Here is a 22,818-nt window from a genome sequence, read left to right as displayed (position 1 = left end):
GTTAGTCTTCAGTAATTTTGAAAATTCCTTAGAAGTGTGTTGTGGTATATAAGAATCAGTGTTATTGCTAGTAAGGGACTTATTAATACATAGAATGTGAGCTTTGGGAAGAACCATCAATTCCCTCCTATACATGGAGAAACAAACCCATTATGTAGAAACGGCTGACCTTTATTTGTAGAATGTGAGTTTAAAATTTTGTTGGACATTTCATATTGTTTATATGCGTGTGCACGTGTGCACAGCAGACCTGCAGGTTTTTGAGTGTAGAGAACTTCTGGGATGTGGAAACTCCCTCTACCAAAGCATATCAGCACCCTCTTTATAAGTATAGCTTTACAGAGCTGTCTAGAGACACTGAAAGGCCCCTAGACAAATTCCAAGGCTGGCTTTCGGTCCAGTAAGCCACACTGATTTATGTGCTTTAAGGTTTGTAAAGCACTGTATATAAATTACTGAATTTGATCCTGACACAGTTCAGTGAACATGAAGGGTCTACTATATGCTAGGCACTGTGCTAAGCCCTAGACATTACAAATAAGAAAAAGACAGTCCCTGCCCTCAAGGAGCTTACAGTCTAATGGGGAAGGGGCAGCTTTAGGATTTGAGAACATGTTGAGTATCAAAAACTGAGTCACTCAATCAGCATGGTGGTGAGACTTCAGGTGATCAGCTTATCCTGAGTGAGGCATGATGTTCCCTTGGAGTCGAAACCAAGCAGGGCTGCTGATAGAAAACGAAGAGTTACTACGGCAATCCTGAGGTGGGTACAACATATTAACCCCTTTTACAGTGGGAGGAAACAAACTCAGGTGAAATGCCTCAGTCATGGTGCTACTGAGGTAGTAGAAAAACATGATTTATCCTAAGGCTTTTAAACTCCCAAGGGCAGCTCCTTCCTCTGTCCTGGGCTCTTTGATTACTTGAAATAGAGGCCTGCTAGTCAAGGCAGAGAATTCTGCCTCCAAATACTCACTACCTAAGTCAGCCCTCATAGTTTTCACTTTCTTCTAGGTTCACAAGTGTGGGGTTTGAAAGACAGTAGATGGTAACATTACTGGGGAGAAATTTCTCCCATAGATGAGCTCAAGGAATTTTTTAAAAAGTGATCTGGTTTCTTTAGCATCATTAGGAAAAAAGCTATAGGATCATAAATTTAGAGCTGGGAGGCTGTCTAGGACAATTCCTTATGCAGATAAAGAAACTGGTGCAGAGGTAAACTGCCATACAGGTTAGAAGGGAGATTCAAATCCATGTATTCCTGACTTCATGTGCAGTACCTAAGTCCCTACACTATCATAAAGTGCTAAAAGGGGCGAAAGAGAAGATGGATGCTTGTATTCCTGAGGGTTGGTAAAGATAGAGACATGGGAAAAAAAAGCCCTGAACTAAATCCATTAGTTTCTTCTCACTGCTACAACCTCCCCCTATTTTGGGGTTCTGGTGGACCCTGAGGATGGAGGTGGGGTTTATGATGAGTGGGAAGTGTAATTTTGGGACCTTCCCCAGAATTCCCAAGGGAGGGAAACTTTTTTCCTAGGCTGACTTAAATATATTGAAAATCCCAATTAGAATAATAGGATGATGGATTACCCCTTCCCCATCAGGTCTGGGCAAAGATGAGTTAAGTCTAACATGGCTCCTCTCTACAGTATGCATGGTCATGGTTGGGGGAGGGGGAGGCACATACTGTACAATCTGTATCCCTGGGTAGATGAGAAAGATCTTCCCAAAAAGCATTAACTGTCCAATAATGGATTCCTATTTTCGAAGTCTTTTATTTATTTAACATTGAGTACCTAACATAAGTGAAAGTCCTTGGGATAAGTGCTGACTCAGGTACAAACATGGACAGGCTCTTCGTAAAAAAAATTTGTTTTTGGAGGGGGAGAGGATGTAGGAAGAGTTGTACACATGCACAAATACACATTTTTGGTATGTGGTATAAGGTACTTGTCTAACCCAGGGACTTTTTTTGTTTCTTGGAAGCCTACAGACCTCAGAATAATGGTTTTAAAGGTATAAAATGTGACATAACAAAGGTTGAAATAGTTTTTGAAATTTTTTAAAAGTTCATGCTCTGATCCTTTTGCCAAACTTGCTTTCCAGTTTTCTCATTTTTTGGTCAAATAGTGAGTCCTTACCCAATAACTGAGATCTTTGGGTCTATCAAACACCATGCAACTGTGGTTTTTTTCTTTATATTTGATCCACTTTGGTCATAGTGTATAATCTCTTTAATATTATGTAGCCTCTTTCCTAATATTTAACATTCGTTAGGGATATTTGACAATATATTTCCTTCTCTTTATCACCCTCCAGTTTAGGTTTTAAAGACCATTTTTGTAAAAAAGGAGTTTGGTGGAATCTTTTTTCCTGTTTTGCAAACAGTTAATGGAATATTGGAGTTATTTGATGGAATTTATTTGTAAATACATCTGATCCTGGGTTATTCTTCTTTGGGAGTTTATTTTTTTTGTTCAGCCTCAATTTTTCTGATTAGCCATGCACATCTAACCATAATACAAAACTGAATATGAATGCAAGAGTTAGGAGAAGCAATGTGACAGAGGATAGAGTTGGTCAGGGAGTCAAGAAGACTAGAGCTCAAGTCCTACCTCTGACACACAATGGTTCTGAGACCTTAAAATTCTCACTGCTCTAAGCAGTTCTCTCAAGCTGTATGTTGCTGACCTACATTGGTAGAGGAAGTTTCCCTATAGAAGGTCCCTGTATCTATGAAGTCACAAGTCCAGTCCTTATACTGAAAGTCACAGAGAAGATACAAAGTACTTTGAGAAATTCTCAGCTTCTGGTTGAGGATTTGGGGGAAGGGGTTCAGGAAGATGAATTTTACCTGGGTCTGAAGCTACATTTGCTTCAAAGAGATGAAGTTAGTTAGGTGAGGACATTCCAGATAGAGAAATGGAAGCTGGAAAACAAGATGTATAACCATTTTGTCAGGGGCTGAAAAGTATAGGTGGAATAGTAGGAAATGGGGTTGGAAAGGTTAAATTTGTAGGGATGAGATGATGGTGGGCTTGACCAAAGAGTTCAGACTTTATTCTTTAATAATAATGGCTCATTTCTTAAAGTACTTAGAAGTTCTCCCAAGTTTTCAAAACTCTTTCCTTCTTTCACAGCATTGTGATATCGGCATTGCTTCACGCATAAAATACCTTCTACTCAAAGGTTGCGCTGTTCCGCAGTGAAAGCCCGAGCCTGCCTCCAGCTGTTTCACATCCTTTTAAACACGTTTTCAGGAAACGACTACAAATTCCATGAGGCTATGGTAGGGGGCGGGACTTCCGTGTCTCTCATGGAGATGCATTATGGGATCTGGTAGCCGGCTGTCCCCTGGAACATTCGTCTTCACCCTTCTTACGGGAACCCCGCCACGCCGGAAATCCTTGAAGCCTCGCCAAACTAGTCTTGCTCGGTCCCTTCGTGACGTCACTTCCGGGCAACGCGGGCGATCGTTGCTGCCAGCGGCTGTAGTCTTTCTTCCACTTCCACAGCGGAGCACGTTTTGTTCCTTCTTTCCTTTCCTATGGTCCCTTCCCCTTCTTGTCGTAACAGCGGCCCATCGCCACCACCCAGCTGGTTAGAAGGCGTTGTGGGGGCGAAGCTGAAGGTGCCCTTGACTCCAGGATTGAGCAGAACCGATGGAGAGGGCTGGAAGGGGCGGCTTAGGAAAAGGAGGGTGGATGGGATCCTACTAGGGCAAGGAGGCAGAAGGCAAGGTTGGGTACCCAAGGAGGGGGCAGGAGCCCGTCGAATGATGTAAAAATAAAACACAGTGGGGGGAGGGGTTGGGAAGGAGAGTCATAGGACGGGAGGGTAATGAGGGGCTAGGAGATGGGCAGGGGAGAAGCATGGAATGCAGAAGTGCTGGGGGGACGGAAGGAAGGTACACCGTCACTACTGGATGTTGGTAACTCTCACTGTCCAGGGGAATGCATGGCTCATGATTGGTGCCTAATAAATGCTTGTTGGTTGACTGGTCTCATTTACTATAGCAGTTGGTTCCCTTTTCCTTGTGCTGCCATTTGCTGCACAATTTTTCGAAATGGTTAAGGAAATGCTCCTGTTCCTCAAGGTCAGTGAAAGTGAGGAATTGAGAAAAAGGTAAAGTTTGGAACATTGAGAGACTGACTTTTATTCTCAGTTGTTATCTATAATGACCAGCTTTTTCTAGAGGCCCTTCCAGGTGGAAACCCTCTACCATTCTGAAGCCCTTGCTATGGCAGCCAAGAAGACTTAAGTGAGGGACAAACCCCACATTAATGTAGGTAGACACATGGATAATACCTAGACTATATAATATGCTGACAGCAGCCATCACCAAGAATGATAAGGAAGTGAAGAGGCATTTATTAAGCACCTAATTATACGCAGGCACATGCTAAGCCCTTTACAAATATCTCATTTGATCCTCACAACAACCCTGTGAGGTAGGCGCTCTTATTATCCCCGTTTTATAGTTAAGGAAACTTGAAACAGAGAGAGGTTGAAACAGAGAGGAGGCTAAATTCACATAGCTTCTATGAGTCTGAAATTGTCTTTCAGACTCCAGGCCCAGAGCTTTATCTCCACTGTGCCACTGAGCTGCCTACGCAGTATTTGCAAATGATACAGTGCCCTTTGGCCCCTACCAAGGGTGGAAATAAATCAAAACCAATTGGATTGATACGTCACTTTGCCATCCTGAGACATCCCATTTGGTTCACTATGCTGACAGGTTATCCTTTTGAGTCTAGGAACCAGTTTGAATCAGCAGCTCAGCCCAGCTTCTTACCTGGGCTCTGTGGGTATGCAGTTAAAACCCTGCAGGTTTTCTGGCACTGCAATAACATAGGCAGTTGGGTCAGGAGGGGACGATGTACTTACCACCTATAGGACTCATTCCCTCCCTTCAACTGTCTGGTTCCAACCCTCTGTTTCCAAGTTCTAGCAGAGTCATTCGACATACTAATTACAATGCCTGTCCTGGGATCCTATATCAAAGTGAGGGGGACACAACCTAGGCAACACCAGGCATTGAGGTGAGGTGGCTGAAGGAACTAGGAGCTCTGTATCTGGAGAAGATACAGAGGTGTCATAGTTGTTATCTGGGGTACTGGTAAGAAAAGCATAGAAAAAGAAGTTAGAAACTCAAATGTGGAGCCTAGGAAAAGGGGGAAATAGTGGGAGAAGGTTAGGACTGAACACACATCACTTGGAATAACAAGTAGGGAAGGCATGAAAGCCAATTAGCATGCTCAACTACTATCATTATGTCTCCAGAAGCCCCACTTGGAAGGCTGCATTTTGTTGGTGGCAGCCAATGATGGTCCCAATTCCTCATACAAGGAAGCACCTGCTGCTTATCAAACAGGTGCCAATCTCTTACTGGAAATCCACTTTTGGAGGGGAGTGGTGGGGCAAAGTATAGGAAAGGGAGGCAGTCTTTAAAAAGAGTGCTAAGGTGGGACATGGATTTCTTGGGGTCAGAATCATTCCTACATGGCATTTTAAATGTTCTTTTCTAAACTTGTGTGGAAACCTTGTTAACGGGAACAATATTCTTCCACCAGATTGATGTGGAGCACATGGTAGTGTTTGTGAACAAGACAGATGCTGCCCAGGACAATGAGGTGGTAGAACTAGCAGTGTTAGAAATACAGGAGCTGCTTACTAAGTTTGGTTATGATGGGGAGAAGACTCCTGTCACTATTAGTTCTATCCCTCTTTGCCCTTGAGGTAAGGTGGCATAGAAGGCCCCAGGCTGAGGGAATCATTCTCCTTGGGGCTCTTTATTCATCCTGATTCATGGAGTGAATCTGTTTGGGAATACCTTTAAGAGGGCTGTCACAGAAAACCACTTTCCTACTTGGTCAGACTGCTCCCAATAACACTGCATAACTCTGAGCTGGAATGACCACAGGCCTGACCCATTGTCCAAAATCTTATGAAGAGGGGGCTAGGAAGATTGATTAGGAACTTCGGGTCATGTATCACCTTCCCTGCTGCTGCGACCCTGTATCACCTTCATGTTTCCTGCCCTTCCTTGGTGACCTTCCATCTCCTCTTCCCACTCCTCCCATTTTAAATTAGTTCAATTCTAGGGTATGGTACAGTGTTTACAAGAACTCTGGAGAGGAACTGTGAAGAAGGGAACTGATTATGAATTTCTGGGCCACAAGAAGATTATGTGCTCTGTGGTCACAGGTAAAGCCCATAATCAACACTTAAAACTCTTCTTCCTACATTCTCTCTCTTCACATCAGACTGAAACCTTGTTCCCCCCATCTCCTACTACCTTTGCAAGCAGAGGTAATTACACCTTGCCCTCTCCAGAAGACACAGAAGTAATGGGGCAGGGTGATTTTAACTTCGTTCCTTGTTTTTCTGATTACATTCTCTGCAAGGGAGAGACATGACAGTTACATTCTCTCATGGGAGAAAATGGATCTGTTGGGTTTCTTTAATGAAGAATGTTGAACTTCTCTTTTAGTTTTTCCATTCTCAGCACTTATCCTAATGCCTAGCATATAGAAGGCACTTAAATATTTCTTGATTGATTCCTTCTACCACTAAAACCTGTTTGTTCAAAAACAAGTCAAATGGTATGGAATAGTTAAATGCTATGTATGTTAATAATTAAGGCTGTATCTGGCAATAGGGAGTCTCCCTCTACCAACCTTTCCACAATGTGTTGTGGGTTGGGAAACTTTTGCCCTAGGCTATTAGATCGAAAGGCAGTTTCAAGCTCTAACTCCCATTTTCCCGTCCAGGAGATGGCTATTTCTGAAGATGGCCTTAATCTTAAAACAACTGAGAACCTTCAAGAATTGTGTTTTACAACCATCATTACTAGCATATCAGATATGACTGAAGAAGAAATTGTGACGTTGGGATTCTTGACTGCCCTTTCCCTCAACACTGGCTTGAAACACAAACAGCTCACATTTATGAAATGAGAAATAGTCCTTAAATCTTTCCTGCCATCCCAATAGGATATACTGGGAGGTAGATGGGATGGATATAGCCAACTTGTAGTGGTAAAGTGGTCATTTTATTTATGGCTATTTAGATCACTATCCAACCAACCACTTCCTTCTTTGTAATTCTCATTTATGGGTTTTCTCTTAAGTTTATCCAATATCCTGAAGGCCTTTTCTGACTCTAGGAGTTACCTGAAATTTTCATGATTCCAAAGTTATTGTATTATCCATATAAGGTGTGCATTTGAGGTTTCTACTGAACAACAACAAAAAAGAACTTATGCCAAAGCAACAGTCACAATCCTTGAACGTGTGCATTCCACTCCAACCACTGTCTTTCTCTTAAAGCTGACCATGGAATCACAAGCTAGGCTTTCAAAACCATTACAAGTATGAACAAGGAAGGAATGGGTATACCACTTGGAGCATATGGTATAAGAGAACATGTTAGAACTACCTACATCCTATTTTTGCTTTATTAAGAAGGGGGGGGAGATGAGGGAGAGATTTGAAAAGTTATTAGGTTTAGATTACCAGACTTCTAAAAGTTTTATCTCTTGGTTCACTTGGCGAAAAGTCTTGGGAACAAACTAGTCTTTGTGAGAACATGGGAGTCTACAATTTTTGGAATTACATATGATGCCTATCCTAGGACACCATTTTCAGAAAGATGACTTTTAGTAATTACACTCGCATGGGCTAACTCAAATAGAAGCACAACGAAAAGAAAAATATTAAAAGTTGTCTGTTCTTACCCTTTTCCCCCCATTCTCTAACCCCCTGCAAGTCTGACTTGTGTCATCTTCTGTCAAATGAATTGTTCTCTTCAATTCTTTTTGACCTCTCAGTGCATTGTTTCCTTCCAGATAGTCTCTCCTCACCTAGTTTTCCTGGTTCTGCTTTCCTGTTTAGTCAATCCATCTCCTTTGCCTGATCATCCATATCATGTCACCTAATTGTGGGTATACCCCTAAAACGTTGTCCTGGGCACTTTCTCTGCTCTACCCCCCCCCCCACTCCAGTTCGTTTAAATATCTATAAAGAATAACTCCTAGATTTGTATACCCAATATCCGTGTGTACACTACTCCAAACCTCCCTATTTCTGTGAAGACCAAGAACCTTTTAGTCACCTACATTTACAACCCATCTTCCTTATTAACTAACTCATATCTAATCACTCCCTCCTCATCACCTCTTACCTGGGCTTTTAAAAATAGTTTCCCAATTGGATTCCCTGCCTCCACACAAGCTACCAGTGATATTTTAAAAACACTGGTCAAGCATGTCACTCCTGAGCTCAAATTGGCCGCCTTGATATTTCTCACTCATGACATATTCTCTTATTTCTGGGTTTTACACAAGCTTGTCCCTCATTCCTGCAATGCACTTCATATTCTTCATATTCCTGCTTCTCAGAATTTCTAGTTTACATTCAAAGCTTGGCTCAGGTATCACCTGCTACATAAGACCCTTTAATACTTCTTTCTCTCCCTTCACTTAAAACTGCTTTGTATTTATTTTGTATATATTTATAAACACACATGTATATGTAATAGGTGTGTCCTCTAAATGCTCGAGAGTGGGAACTGTTTGATTTCTTTTGTCTTTGTATTCCTAGTGCCTACCACACAGTGGGCACTATAAATGATTATCTGATTGAAAAGAATACTCAATTTTTAATGGCAACAAGGCCATACTTTTAGATAAAGTACTGAACTTTTCTGACCCAGTTTCCTCATTCTTGTTTTTTTTAAGCAATTGGGGTTAAGTAACTTGCTCAAGGTTACATGGCCAGGTATTTCTGGGTGGGTGCTAAGTGTCTGAGCCCAGATTCGATCCCAGGTCATCCCGACTGTGGGGCCGTTGCTCTTACTCACTGTGCTACCTGGCTGCCCCGGGGTTTCCTCATTCTTAAAAATGAGGGGACTGAATTTGGAATAATGTTAAGATGGTCACACCTTTTCACCCCAAAGATCCAATTGGTAAGGCATATACCACATGGAAATCAAAGATAAAAGATCAGTTAACTCAAACAAAGTAATTCACAGCAGCACCTTTTGTTGTAGCAAGGTAGAAATTAAGTAAATTAAATTGTAACATATGAATGTAACAAAATATTACTGTAACATGAGAAATAAATTCAGGAAATGTAAGATATAAACCGATGCAATAAAGCAAGCAGAACCATAAAAATGACACACATAATGACTAAACTATAAATGGAAAGAGCAAAACTTTAAACACTAATGGTTGAGATCCACAGCTATGGAATATCACATATACAGTCAGACATGATGGATTTGTGATTTAGCTGAACTTAAAAAATGTTACAAAGGATGGCTTCTTGAGTAGGGATACATTCAGGGATGATTTTTTTAAATGAGGAACAAATTCATAGATGACATAAAAACTGAAAGGGGAATGGCAGAAGTGGGATCCAAATTAATTGGTTAGAATGGGACAAATCAAGTCAGATGAATTTCAAGTCTTAGAACTGTATTTTTAAAAAATACTCCCACTAGAAGGTTGGAGGAAGGCACTGCTATACAACTTTTGGGAAGTACTGGACCTGTGATTTTTTTTTTTCTGGCACAGAGAAATTCTTGGTGAGGAATAACTTCCTCTACCAGGGCAGACTAATACCTTCTCTGTAACTTAGATGTTTTACAAGAGAAGTGCCTAAAGTTGTCCAACTATCAGCCCAAACCCCTTAGTGCCAGAACCAGATGAAAATGTAAGTGGGAAAGGTTTTTAACAAAATAAAAAAATTACATTCCAACAGAATGTTAACTTGTGGTTTTCTAACTCATGTTTCTACTGGAGTTTAAGTGATTTACTTCTTCAGTCAGCATGTGTCAGAAATAAAAGTTTTTGAACTCAAAAGTTTTTCTGACTTTGAGGTTGGCCCTCTGACCACTTACTCCATGCAACCTCTAGTTTGATGAAGGCAGTTAAAATGTAAGCAAGCACCTTGAGGGCAGGACTGTTTGTTCTAACTTCACTGTATCTTCCTCTACAGCACAGATGCTCAATAAATGTGATTGACTGAACAATCACTCTGTTCCAATTGCTAGCTATACTGCCCTTTAAGGCTTCCAGAGTCCTTTTCCTTACAATGACCAGATGGAGTATAATTATTTCCATTTTACAAATAAGGAAATTGACGCCCAGAAAAGCAAAGTGACTTAGCTGAAAGAACAGGAGCAATCAATCACTAAGTGCCTACTATGGTAGGCACTGTCACCAGTATTGAGAATTAAGACAATTTAAAGTCTCTGCTCTCATAGAACTCATATTCTATATCTAGTAAAGAATTAGTAAAAAGCAAAATGAATAATGGGGAAAAAAGAGATGGCAAACAATGTAAATGATTCGATCCTGAACTATTTTTAACAAACAATTGACCAAAAAGGGGAAATAGGCATTAGAAATAATATTGACACCAATTATAATGCAAAAGTTTAATCAATGTAAATTACCAAAAGAGCCCAGAAAATCACTTAATCATCAAGCATTTTACTTGCCAAGAAATCATCCAAAGGCAAAACTGTTAAGAATAATGATGGATGATTATGAACACTATTTTCTCTCAAAGCTGAGAGAGAAGAAACCTATTTAAAGAAAGCTTTGCAAGAGATCCAAGTAAGCCAAGTCATCCCAAGAGTATTTAAGGAAGAAAATGTAATGAGAACAACAATCAGAAGAAAAATGAAAAAAGATGTGAAAATATTGTAACAAATTTTGCCCCACCAAGGACACTGGAACCACCAATACTTGGACCCTGACATCACATTCCCAAGATGGAACATTGTTCACAGAAGGAAAATAGCACTTAAAAGCTTATGTCCAAACTATACAGAGAACCAAGATGGAGAAAACAGCCAGAATGAACCTATGTATGCTAGAGGGGACATATAACTGTAAGGGTGTGGAGGGATCTATATACAAGGTATATGATGGAGAGGAGATATCAAAGATGAAGGAAATCTCAGACTTTATTAATACAAAATAAAAAAAAAACCCACAACACCATCAAACCAGTGACCATATTATGCCTGCTCTCCCATCTCTACAAAATGAAGGCATCCAAAATGAGAATGCATATGAAATGAGCAGTTTTATAAGTAAAATTCATTTCACAACTGAAAGATGTAGTAATGTAAGATCCCACTGCACTTTGCTGACTAAAAACTAGAATACTCTTCCAGAATTCATTTCTGCCAACCCATACACCAAAATTTAAAATTCCCTAATGATTATGGTTATTACTTTTTAAATTATAACAATCTTGTTGCACTATTCTCTGATTATAAATGTTAGGCAAGGGATAAAATGGGGAAATACATACTTATCAAATATATTCTCCTTTAGAGTCCAAATTGAAGAGAGGTTTGATGTGGATAGTTAGGTCATCCAAATGCTTTCCTTAAGAATGACATTATAGGGGCGGCTATGTGGTGCAGTAAATAGAGCACCAGCCCTGGAGTCAGGAAGACCTGAGTTCAAATCCAACCTCAGACACAACACAAAAACTAGCCATGTGACCTTGGGCAAGTTGCTTAAACCCAACTGCCATTCCCCCCCGCCCAAAAAAAGATTCTATCTTAAAAAAAAAAAAAAGAATGACATTATATTGGTTGCATTAAACCCTAGAAAACTGAAGAGGCTCTGGAAGAAATTTATAACCACCCAAGGATACGGTTTTGATACCATCTATTCAACAAAGACTACAGTGGATGTAGACTGTCTTATCCAGATTATGCAGAGTATGCACTTGGCTGTACAACCTAGCACTTGTGCATCAGTACATTACAGACAGACAAGTTGACCCCAGAGTTGAATTAGGGGGAGAACAGCACATGGAATTTACCTTCTGGAAACTTCCCCAAATGAGCATCAAATTTAATTACAGAAACAAAGACAAATCATTTTGAATACCAACTTATTGCTAAATGTTGCTGTCTTGTCAGTGAGAGGCTGAACAAAAATGAAATGTCACAAAGATGATGGTATGAGCAAATTGTAATACATAACTAATAAGGAACTTCAAAAAAAAGAATAGGCATAAAAATGTCATCAAATAAACAGGAAGAAGAGATGTGTACATATTGAGGCAGGAAGGTAGAGTGCTCTACTGTTATCTTTGTCTGGTCAAAAGAAAGCAAGAAAGACTTCCAGGACACTGGGTTGTGTATTCTTTTGTGCTAAACTTATGGAAGGACAAGGACAAGACACACATCAAGCAGATGGATTGCAACCTGGATCACTGGAGGTAACTTACAAATTTATGAGCTAATAGATTCACATACTAAGACAGAAACTTCTAACGAGTAGTCCAACAACGCAAGGGGGCAAGAGGAAGAGGGCTGCCTTATTGCACTCTCAGGTCCCATTATTTAAAACGAGCACAGAGAAGAAACATGATTGACAAATTCTTATCAAGGATGTTTTAAAAGAAATTCCCCATGGATGTAGAAAGACAGGAAAACGAACCATTAAATGACTATAACGTATTTTTTTAGGAGGCTAGTCTCCCTATCTCACCCAGAAGTATAATGGTCACTCATGGGGTCCAATCCCACTGCTGAGTGACATGGAAGGCTGGACCTGTTGATTTACCCCACTTTAGCCAGTCTGGTCAGCCCTGCGTTCTCAGAAGCTCACCAATATTGGTATGGAACTTAGTTTGGATGCCTGATCAGCTTTAACTCTACTGCAGCTGAGAATTCCCAAGCTCAAATGATCCACCAGCCTCAGCATCCCTGATAGTAGTTACTGCAGGTGAGTGCCATGATGCCAGGCAAGATTTCCCAAATTTCCTAGAGTAGCTTTCTGGAATATTATCAAGAGAATGAGAGTAGGTTTACACAGCCATCTGCTTTCATTTCCTGAAGTAAGCAATCATGGTAACAACAAAAAAATGCAATATCCAAAACTAGATTCTCTCCTTAATAGAGCAAAAACCTGTGTCTAGCTATGTTTTCATCCTTGTGCCAAAGAAATGCCATGAAATACCTGACACATCTTCATAACAGTTAGTGTTTACTCTAAAAGCAACATCCACTCCCCTTTTACCCATGACTCCTTACCAGCTCCTTCCGAATCTTACTTCCCATACTCAAAATATATGAATTATGGCAATAATTCAAATCTCAAAATATTTCACATATGATCTTATTTGATCCACAAACCAATTACTACCTTTTTATTAATGATGGAAACGAGAATAAGCTTGCCCACCCCAGGCTGAGACTAGATCAGGCCTCTTGAACCCTAGACTCCATTAGACATTCAGGACATAAATGAGAAATTAAACAATTTTAAACTGGTGACTTACACCCTCACAATCTAATCATACAGGATTAGAACAAATGGTCGCCCTTGCCAAGAGCCACAACATATAGGCTGGTTCTCTTTACTCTAGCTAGCAGTCCAAGAAAAAAGAGACAATTCTTTCATTTGGAGTGCAGCTCAAGATTTTGAATTATAAACTGAAAGAGACCCTTAAGCTTATCCAGTTTGACACCCACCCCCCAAAAAATCATTTTACAGATGATGAAACTAAGGGCCAGAAAGGTTAAATGACTGCCATCGGTCACAATCGAGTTTATACTCCAGTACTGCTTCACTATACCACCCTGCTTCTGTTTTAGGGAGGGAGAAAGAGATACACACACAGGAGGATCAGACCAAGGAAATAGCAGACAAAAACTTAGCAGTGACAGCACATTTGCCCCTTCCCCTCAACTTAAGTACTTTGGCCCCCAATCTCTTACCTCTGTATTTCCTTGATGCCCTGGTCTTGTGACAGACTAGGGTTGTACCTTTGTCCTTTTCCCCAGAGAGGGAATTCCAGGCATGTTGAGTTAGTTTAAAATTTTATTTTTTTTTCTGGTTTTTTTTTTAAATATTTTTATGTAATAAAAAGTAAAAGTCCTTGTCAACCATCCTTGTGGGGCATCTGTCTATGTGTCTGTCTCAGGTTAATGGGAAAGAAGGGTAGGGGAGCCCAAGTCTGAGGTTATAAATAATAGAAAATAAAAGATCTTCCGTCTCCAGCGGGGATGGGAGGGAATGAAAGGGAGGGGTAGGAAGAAGGATGGGCCAAGCAGGAACCCTCCACTCCCTCTGGACCCTGGCCCCGCCTTAAGGTCCCTCCCCCCATCCCGCCTCCTACCCCAACTCAAGGTGCTTGGTAGGAGTTCCCTACTCCCCCTGTGGGGGTGGGCTGGGGAGGGGAGTGGAGGGCTAGAGAACTGGTCCGAGCTGCTGGGGGAAGAGACATAGGTCACTCCTCCCTCCACTCAAAGAAGTCTCTCAAGTGACGGCCAGGACCATCTTCAGTTCCCCGGGGGGTGGAAGGGGAGCTGCTGGGAGGGATGAGATTGAACTGGTTGAAGGGGAAAGAGAAGAGATCAGGAACATTAGAACCTAGCCATCTATCCCCTAGTCCAGTGCTGTCCAACTTCTTTAAAGGAGGAGGCCACATTTATGTAAAAACAACAACCACAAGTCCAATGTTAACCAGCCCTTTCAAAGCACATGCCTGTTTCTCAAGTTACTTTTCATTTCTCACAGGCTCTCACTCCCACCTTATCAGTCTCATTCCTGTCTTAACCCTTCCTAATTGGCAAGCTACTACAGCTAACCACAGCTTAATAAGCCACAAGTCAGGTTATTAAGTTACAAGTTCAAGGACAGAGTGCAAAAGAATGGAGTGACAAACTAATCAAATTCAGGCAACAGCTATGGCCTACAAACAACATTAAAACCTTTTGCAGACCAGATGCAGCATACTGGCAAATCTATCAGGCAGTCCCTTCTGACTCCCATTCAGTCCCACAGTTCTTTCTTGCCACCAGCCTAAAATCCTCCTTGCCAAATTCCCTCACTCAACAGGATTTCATGAATCCTTCCATCTACCTCCCCCCCTCTTATATATTTATCCCTCCCTTCCCGGAAAGGCAGGTAAACATGGCCTGTCTGCTCACCTTGGTGGTGTCCGATGTAGGTGTAAGGTGAAGGTGTGGAAGCAGAAAGAGCAGGCACACCACTCTGGGGCACACCCCCCTGAGGTGGACCCCCATGGCTCTGGGGTGGGTGCAGCAGCATCACCTGGGGTGGGTGGGGAGCCCCAGGATGAGGGGGTGGGGCTGCTGTGATTCCAGTCTGGACATGGGCCTTCAGAAAAGAAGCAGATGTGAGGACTTAACAAGTAACACAGAAAAACTCTCTTAGATAGCCACTACAAATCATTATCAGAGGAAAAAGATTCCTGTGGGTTTGTTTTTCCACTCCAAAACAGGAGAGATGAGAACACATTATTAACAAAGGCTATTCAGAGAAGACAAATTTGGAAAAGAAATTTATGACTTGGGAATGACTATCATGGCCTAAATAATGTGGGTCACATTAAAAATCATAGGAGAGGGAAGACTTAGTAGGACATTCAAAAAGGTTAAGAGAACTACTCTGGTGGCCAAAATAATCAAGTCCTATAGTGTAAATATACTAGAGGATGAATCTACAAAGTGTTATTTTGGAATAGTTACCTGGGTGACATGGGCCATATTGGTGAAGCCGTGGGGTAGCTGCTGGTGGGCATGGATGGCATAGACTGCAGCTGGTTGAGGGAAGCTGCTTTGAGGGGACTGGGCAGAGGGTCCCGGTGGCAGAGACGGTGGTGTGCCTGTTAAGGCACCTGGATGGTACAAGTTCTGTTGTGGCTGCCCACTACCCAAGTGTGGCGGCTGCCCTGCCTGATGCTGTTAGAAAAAGAAAGAGGATAAGTTCCAAAGCCAGGCAAGTAGCAAACTACTTCCACACCTAGCTCTACTTTGTGCCATCTCAAATCCTAAATTCCTTCTGATGGTACAGCCATTCTCCATCTCTCTTTCTCCCCAGTTCTACCCCTATTATTTTATAACCCAAGTATTTTGCCTCAACTCTTATTCGTCTCCCACGTCAGGCACCTGGACAGGGCTGGGGGCCGCATGCTGGGACTGCGGCTGGCTCCCAGTAGGGGTGGTAGCTGGCTGCGGCTGGTGGGCATGGAGCTGCGTGGCATGGTGTGGATAGGACTGGTGAACGGTGGCTACAGCAGGAAAGAGGGAGAGAGAATCAGCAGAAAGAATGCATGAAAAGGGCAGGGAGCTTATTTCAGGACAAAGAATAAAAAAATTTAAAGGACTTACCATAAAGGGCTTGGGGAGTGGGCTGCTCTGCTGGAGGGTATTGAGGAGTAGAAGATGAGACGATAGCCTGGGGGTGGCTGCCCGACGTCAGCATCCTTGGGTTACTCTGAAGCATTGGGGCAAAGACAGGCTAGAGGACAGGAAAAGAAGGGAGTCTAAGGGAAGGCCCATTTTTCCTTTCTGATACTTTCTATGCCTCTGACAAATGCCAGTTTGCATGTGATCTTATCACACACCCCAATCCTGGAGAGCAAAGAGTAGGGTGGAAGAACCTAAGGATATTCTCTTATATTGGTCCCATCCCTAATTACCTGTGAGGGATAATGGGCCATGGGCTGCATCATGGTGGGCTGGCCTGGGAACTGCTGGGGATTGTAGGAGATATAGGAAGAGTATGGTGTGGCTGCCACCAAAGGGGGCCCTGCAGCTGCTGCCGCCTGCATAATAGGGGGTGCTGAGGCTGGTTGGTGCTGGTCTGAGCGTTGTGGGGGCAAGGAACCTGTAGATGAGATGGGAGATAAGCTTAGGCTCAAGTTAATAGGGAAAGAGAGTGAGAGTTGAAGATGGATGGAGTATTTCTAATTCACCACCAATTAATGACCCAATATCCCCTAATCCCACGAGGACAACTCATATGCTGCTGCATGGTTCGGACATCTATTCTCCTGCTCTTACCTTTAGCTCCCCGGTACTTGCCCTGCTGACCAGGCACAGAGTTAGATACAGGGTATGGATACATCTGAGGAGCCTGGAAAGATCAAAAGGACCAGAGCTGTGATTCCCTCGTAAATCATCCAATCAGAACTGTTCAGGTCCTTTCTTCTCAGGCAGCAGTGATAAATCCTGAGGGTCACGTACCATGTTTCCTCTCCTCCCCAACCCCCTTTTTACTTCTCACCTGTACAGCTGGCCCCATGTGGATCTGAGGTATATAGGAGATGTACTGGGGGCTATACATCCCACTCTGGCCTGCTGTCAGCACTGGGATTGAAGGAGTTGAATGAGTCCGGGGACCTGGGGAAGTTGGGGTGCTGGTTGACTTGTTCTATGACAAACAAAAGGGGAGGGGAGTTAAGAGAAGATAATACACTTCCCCTAGATATGCCCCCTTTGTCCCTTTTCAACACTGCCTACTTCCAGGTAAGGAATAAATGTTGTAAACTGCTGCTGACCCCCCACCCCTTGCCCATCAGATAATTTTTTATCCCTGTCTTCTCTCAGCTCTCAAAAATCTCTTCTTTTTTCTGCCCCATTCTTACCACAGACAACAGAGGCTTTGAAGGGTTAAACTCCTTGGCATTGGGGTTCAGTGTCGACTTCTTCACTTGACTACGAGAGAAACATAAGGTTAATGACAGTCTCTTACTGGCTTAATATCCCCATCTTCCTGCATTCTTCCTGGATTCCTTCCTTCTCTCCCCTTTCCCAAGCATGTTATCCTAGGTCCCCACCCCACTTACTCAGTGACAGGTCCCTCTTCCTTGTCATCCCCCTTGCTGATGCCCCCAGAAGGACTGCCCATTTGGTTCTGTCGAGGTGTCTGGGATTGCTCAGGTCCCTCAGCCCCTCCTGTTGAGGGGAGGGACAGTTTTTCCTCCTTATCAGGTGGAGATTCTGTTTTGGAGGAGCCAGAGGACACCAGGGGCTCTGGAGCCAGAAGACCCTCCACCTCCTTTTCCTTTCCTTTGGCTTCCACCCCACCGTCTTTGGGTCCCCGGGGGGAGAAAGGGTCCAGACTGGTCTCAGGAGAACTGCTGGACTGGAGCTGCAAATAAAAAGACACATCTTAAAGAACTTTGTGTGTTCACTGTTCTACCCCAACTCCTGTTTCTAAATTCTCCTCAAAATCATCTCTACTTTATCCTCTCAACCTTTTTTGTCCTATTTGTCTTTTCACATTCCTCATTTGTAGTTTCAGCCTCCAAAATCTCTTTGCCCTGTCCACATTTCACAACTCATTCCCCTAATTCTCCCAATCCTCACCTTAAACTGAGCCCCAAACTTCTTCAGTTCTTCCAACTGATAACGTTTTTGTTCATTCTGAAGGCCAGGGGCTATGGGTGGACAATGGAAAAGTGAGTAAGATATCATAGGGAAATATATCCCCTTCCTTGAATAGCTAAATATGGCCTTAAGTGAAGAAACTAGGGGGTGAAAAACAAAACAGAAGGAATATTAAAGGAACGTAATAAATATTGGAATGGAATCCTTAATAGCTCTCTCATGCCTTCCCCATTATTCTTCTTAAAATACACTGGGAAAAAAAAGTCACCTAACATTCAAGGATGAGAAAAAAGACACCTAATGTTCAAAGATGAGGAGGCAGAAACTAATCTTCACCTTTCCCAGCTATTCGGGCTAGCTCTGGTGGCTCCAGAGTTCTCCCAGGTTCCTTCTGGGGTAATTCTTTTCCTTAGTGCAAAGAAAAATTAAAAAAAAAAAAAGATATACATTATAAGACCCAACCAAGGACCAACTAAGTCTTGCCCTTTTCTTGTCCCTTAGACTCCCACCATCCCCCTTACCATCATTAGGAGCTGTAACCTTTGGGGAGGTTGGGGAAATGGGACCAGCTCCAGGTTCCATAACTGACGAAACTGGAGGAATGGAGGCTGTAGAGGTGGGAACTGCAGAGCCTACAGGTGGCTCAGGACAGGAAGCTGAGGCTGGGGCAGGAGCAGCTGACTTAGGGGAACGAGGGGGGTACATCCGACCAACTACCAGAACAGGGGCAAAATGTTTTTTTGTAGTCACCAAGTTAAACAATAGATTTATACACTTAATTCAACTGAATATTAAGTAAGCACATATGGGCAAGTTACAAATATTTATTCCCAGGCACCGAGACCCAGAGCCTCATAAATACTCATCCCAAGAAAGGAGAATTCCTTATTATTCTATCCTCCCTTCCCAATGCTTTGCTAGCATTCTTCCCACACATTTCTCTTTAATCCCATCCATGGACACTTTTCCACAATTTATTCTCCTCTTTCTTTCAATGTAATTTTTATTTCCTCACATATCACATTTCAGAAGTCTTACCTGTCGGAGGTGGGACAGAAGTTTCTCCAGGAGGCCGGCTGCTAGGGGAAGACATAGTCTTTGCACCTCTAAGGGGCCTCTGGGCTTTTGGGGACATGCGGGAAGGACCTAAAGGTAAGAAAAATGATCTAGCAAAAAGGGCAAATGGAGCTGCTAAGGAATATCACTAACATTACTCTTTTGGCCTCATTCCAGTACTACTTTCTCCATTCCCCTTTCCCCTCCACAATCCCAGCTCACCTCCATTGATGCCACGGGGCTCAGGACCAGGACTGGGACCACTGTTGTCAGGGTGGTGGGGGCCACCCCGAGGGGGTAAGGAACCAATGCCAGGACGACCTCCCCTGGAACTACTGCATCGAACTCCTCCTCGGGGGCCTCCTTCCCGCATTCTCTGGGGCAGAGGAATATACTTCCCTTCCCTAGGAAAAGGAAGCAAATGAAGTTAACAAAAAAACAAAACCAAACACAAAAACCACTGAGGGGTTGTTTCCCTAAATCACTTCACTAAGGCTTTTATCTAACTCTTTTTTTCTAATTTTCTTTCTGATACACTAAGGATTTCTGTTGCAACTAAGATCTGTTGCTGCAAGATCATGTATTTAACCTCACTCCCATGGTGGCCAAACCCTGCTAATAAGAACATCTATTTTCTAAAGTCAGTCCCACCCTCCTAACTCTTCACCCAATTCTGGGGTCCTTAATAATGTACTGACCTGGACACTAAACTGGGACTATCACGACCCGAGCTCTGACGCTGCACAGAGCTATGTTTCTCCTCCTCTGTCCGTCCGTCATCATTCTCCATAGCAATACGTAAGCGGTACTGGGGACTGGACTCTATTTCTCGGGCCAGTTGAGCTGCACGGAGCTCCCGCTGACGAAACTCCTCTGAGTTGTCCTTCTCCAAGGGGACCCTAGAGGATTCCCCATCCATAACCCATCAAAACCACAACACAAGACCAAGAGAAGCAGGAGAGAAAAGGAAAAAAGAAAAGATCAGTATCAAAACTGGTGTTTAGGTTTCTACCCCTTTGGACAGAGTCTGTTTTGCCACCTCAGTAGTTGCCCTACCTCCTATTTCTACCTCTGGAAGGTGTTCAGAAACTCACGTATAAGAAGAGAGGCTACTGTCATAAGTTGTTTTTACTCCATAATTTTCCTCATTGAACTTGAACATTTCATTGGGGTCCCATCCGTTAGACTACAATAGGAACAAGGGAAAGAAAACATATTAAGGAAGAAGAAAAGGGAAAAAATAAGACCATTAAACTTTAAGAAAGAAACTCTTTCTACAGATATCATCTTAAATCAACTTTAAACCCAAACTGACATAATATGCCCACCAACCCACAACCCTACCATGTGGGCTCCCTGACCCTCTGACTATAGAAGCCCTCAAAAGATATATTGTACCATATCAGATTCAAGGTCATAGTCATCACTGTTGCCATCACCCCCTTCCCAGCGCTGTAGCACCTTTTCCTTGTGTTCACCATTCACTTTTGAGTTCATGGCAATGGCAGAGTCTGTGAATTTGTCTGTGGGGAGAATTTGAGATAAAAAATTACATGAGGTCTCATAGACTTCTTTTTACCTCTCAAAATAAAGGGCAAAATGGGGATGCCAAATCTGGGAAAGCTAAAACCTCAACACAACTCCACTCTTCTTTTTTGGGGGGATGGGAAAACAATTGGGGTTAAGTGACTTGCTCAGGACCACACAGGCCTGATTTGAACTTAGGTCCTCTTAACTCGAGGGCCAGTGCTCTGTCCACTGAATAGCTGCTCCATAACCTTATTCTTGAATAGGCCCAAAGAAAAGAGAACTCAGAAAAAAAAAGAGAAAAATATTCGCTCATGCTGCCACTTTGGGCAGCAGAAAATAGAAGGTAGGAAACATTCCCCTCTCCTCCCAACACACAAAGAAATTCCAAAACATGTTATTACCCTTAGTGGCATAATTGAAGTCAACATTTCGGAAGTGAACCATCATCACATCACTTGGCTTAAACACCATGGTATCCACGATATCCTCTCGACGGGGACCACCTGCTGGCTCAGAAGCCTTTCTATGAACTGCATCCACCGCTAGTTCAAACTGCAAGACCCACCCCCAAGGCCCCAGGTCAACACTAGAGAAGGTAAATCCAGCCTGAAATTTCCCCAAAAGTATGGAACTTGCTATGGTATTCCACCCTTTCTATCTCCTTCCCAAAAATTTCCTATTATACTTCCTAACTCCCAATTCCTTCCTAATACCAACCATATACTTTACATAACCTTAACTACGAAAAGAAACTAGGCTAGAGAAAATATAAAAATGCAGACCTGCCCAACATTAATATTTTTTCAAAGCTACAGTCTTTATTGTGATGAAATATAAAACAATTATAACAAGCAATGCTAGGCTGGGAAGGATCTGTGTAGAATGGTACAGTTTTAAAGACTGACTACACTGCCTCTCCCACATACCTCCCTTTCCAACTATTTCCAAATTCCAAGCCAGGTTGATGAATACTTACTTTTGAACTTAGAGTCTTGAAGATACCTTCATATGTGGTACCATTTTTCACCTTTACATCACAAGTGGAACCCTGGCAGAAGGAGCAACAATTAAAAACTTAGATTTATCTAAAGTCCCCACTGAACTACTTTAGAAGACAAGTACATACCACAACAGCAGTAAGGAAGTGTAGCATCCTAGAATTATTGTAGACACCCTCAAATACCTGAAAATAACATGAAGGTGACAGATTAATAAGGAAGGGGAAGACACATATCAGGTATCTTACCCTACCCCCACCTTTCTGACATTTCTTTTGCCCAACAATGCCTATCTGTTCCCACTTCACCCTTTTACATCCCTGAATTTAACTACTGGAAAGGCACTCACTGGTGATGGTGGGGGTCCCTTTCCTGTGCTCTGTCCCCTATAAGAAAAAACAACAGACACTTTTAGTTATTTAAGTCTGCCCTACTCCCTCCTACACCCCTACCTACAAAGGGTCAGGAATGTTTAACCCAACATAAGACAAGAATGGTTCACTTCTTTTATAGGAGGAAAGAAATAAAGATATGTCTCTGCGCCTTTTCAGGCACAGGGCAATAAAAGCCTATAAATCAATATAGCCTTCAGGTTTGTCCTCATCTTGAAAAGGTAAAGAACCAGGAGTGAAATGTATTATTTTCACTTCAAAGCCCACGGCCTAATTCTCTGTCCAAAACGTTCTGTGAAACAAGAGATTTACAGGCAATCTTCCTGTAGCTCCCCCAAAGTCAAGGGAACACAGCTAAGGGCTTAAAACACCAACAAGAACAAGGAACCAACGGTCGAACAAACCAAGCACATGGAACCGATCTAAGACTAGTTACTATAAACCCATCACCCCACAGAGAGAGCCAAAGGCACCTTTATGCGCAAGCCCCCTAAATCGCCCATGGAAGACAATTGTCTCTACCCCTACGAAAAGCCCCATTACCGATTCTGGGGAGAACTAACCGCCGTTGATACCAGGGTCCTCACAGGCTGATGTAACTGGCCGTTGGGGGCAGGGGGGCCGTTTGGCGGGGTGAGGGGACCGCGCAGACGCAG

At 42.7% G+C, this 22,818-nt stretch overlaps 1 protein-coding gene across 6 annotated transcripts in view; it reads right to left on the bottom strand.

Moving 5' to 3' along the window:
• Positions 1-150: 150 nt before the first annotated feature.
• Positions 151-22,818, bottom strand: part of ATXN2L (ataxin 2 like) — a 23,805-nt gene continuing 1,137 nt past the window's right edge. Inside the window, exons 2-24 of one of the 6 annotated variants that reach the window (XM_069063893.1) lie at positions 22,120-22,156; positions 21,899-21,955; positions 21,749-21,820; positions 21,174-21,324; positions 20,641-20,765; positions 20,337-20,428; positions 19,941-20,141; positions 19,465-19,646; positions 19,225-19,332; positions 18,708-18,899; positions 18,523-18,594; positions 18,166-18,236; positions 17,643-17,947; positions 17,442-17,511; positions 17,081-17,227; positions 16,858-16,930; positions 16,494-16,681; positions 16,183-16,312; positions 15,961-16,082; positions 15,541-15,753; positions 14,980-15,169; positions 2,858-2,932; positions 151-726 (exon numbers count right to left, since the gene is read on the bottom strand). In XM_069063893.1, the coding sequence (XP_068919994.1) occupies positions 2,895-2,932; positions 14,980-15,169; positions 15,541-15,753; positions 15,961-16,082; positions 16,183-16,312; positions 16,494-16,681; positions 16,858-16,930; positions 17,081-17,227; positions 17,442-17,511; positions 17,643-17,947; positions 18,166-18,236; positions 18,523-18,594; positions 18,708-18,899; positions 19,225-19,332; positions 19,465-19,646; positions 19,941-20,141; positions 20,337-20,428; positions 20,641-20,765; positions 21,174-21,324; positions 21,749-21,820; positions 21,899-21,955; positions 22,120-22,156 (2,836 nt within the window). In that variant the 3' untranslated portion in view covers positions 151-726; positions 2,858-2,894. Of the gene's footprint in view, positions 727-2,857; positions 2,933-13,849; positions 14,379-14,979; positions 15,170-15,540; positions 15,754-15,960; positions 16,083-16,182; positions 16,313-16,493; positions 16,682-16,857; positions 16,931-17,080; positions 17,228-17,441; positions 17,512-17,642; positions 17,948-18,165; positions 18,237-18,522; positions 18,595-18,707; positions 18,900-19,224; positions 19,333-19,464; positions 19,647-19,940; positions 20,142-20,336; positions 20,429-20,640; positions 20,766-21,173; positions 21,325-21,748; positions 21,821-21,898; positions 21,956-22,119; positions 22,157-22,725 lie in introns of those variants that run through there. The other 5 variants (XM_069063902.1, XM_069063910.1, XM_069063867.1 and 2 more) reach the window with 5 other exon arrangements.

Source organism: Petaurus breviceps, unplaced genomic scaffold, assembly GCF_028583685.1.
Source record: "Petaurus breviceps papuanus isolate PSGF00001 unplaced genomic scaffold, PetGlider_PUasm1.0 138, whole genome shotgun sequence".
NCBI classification, from domain to species: Eukaryota; Metazoa; Chordata; class Mammalia; order Diprotodontia; family Petauridae; genus Petaurus; species Petaurus breviceps.
Note: the sequence above shows the minus strand (reverse complement) of the source record. Positions and strands in the feature narration are given on the sequence as shown.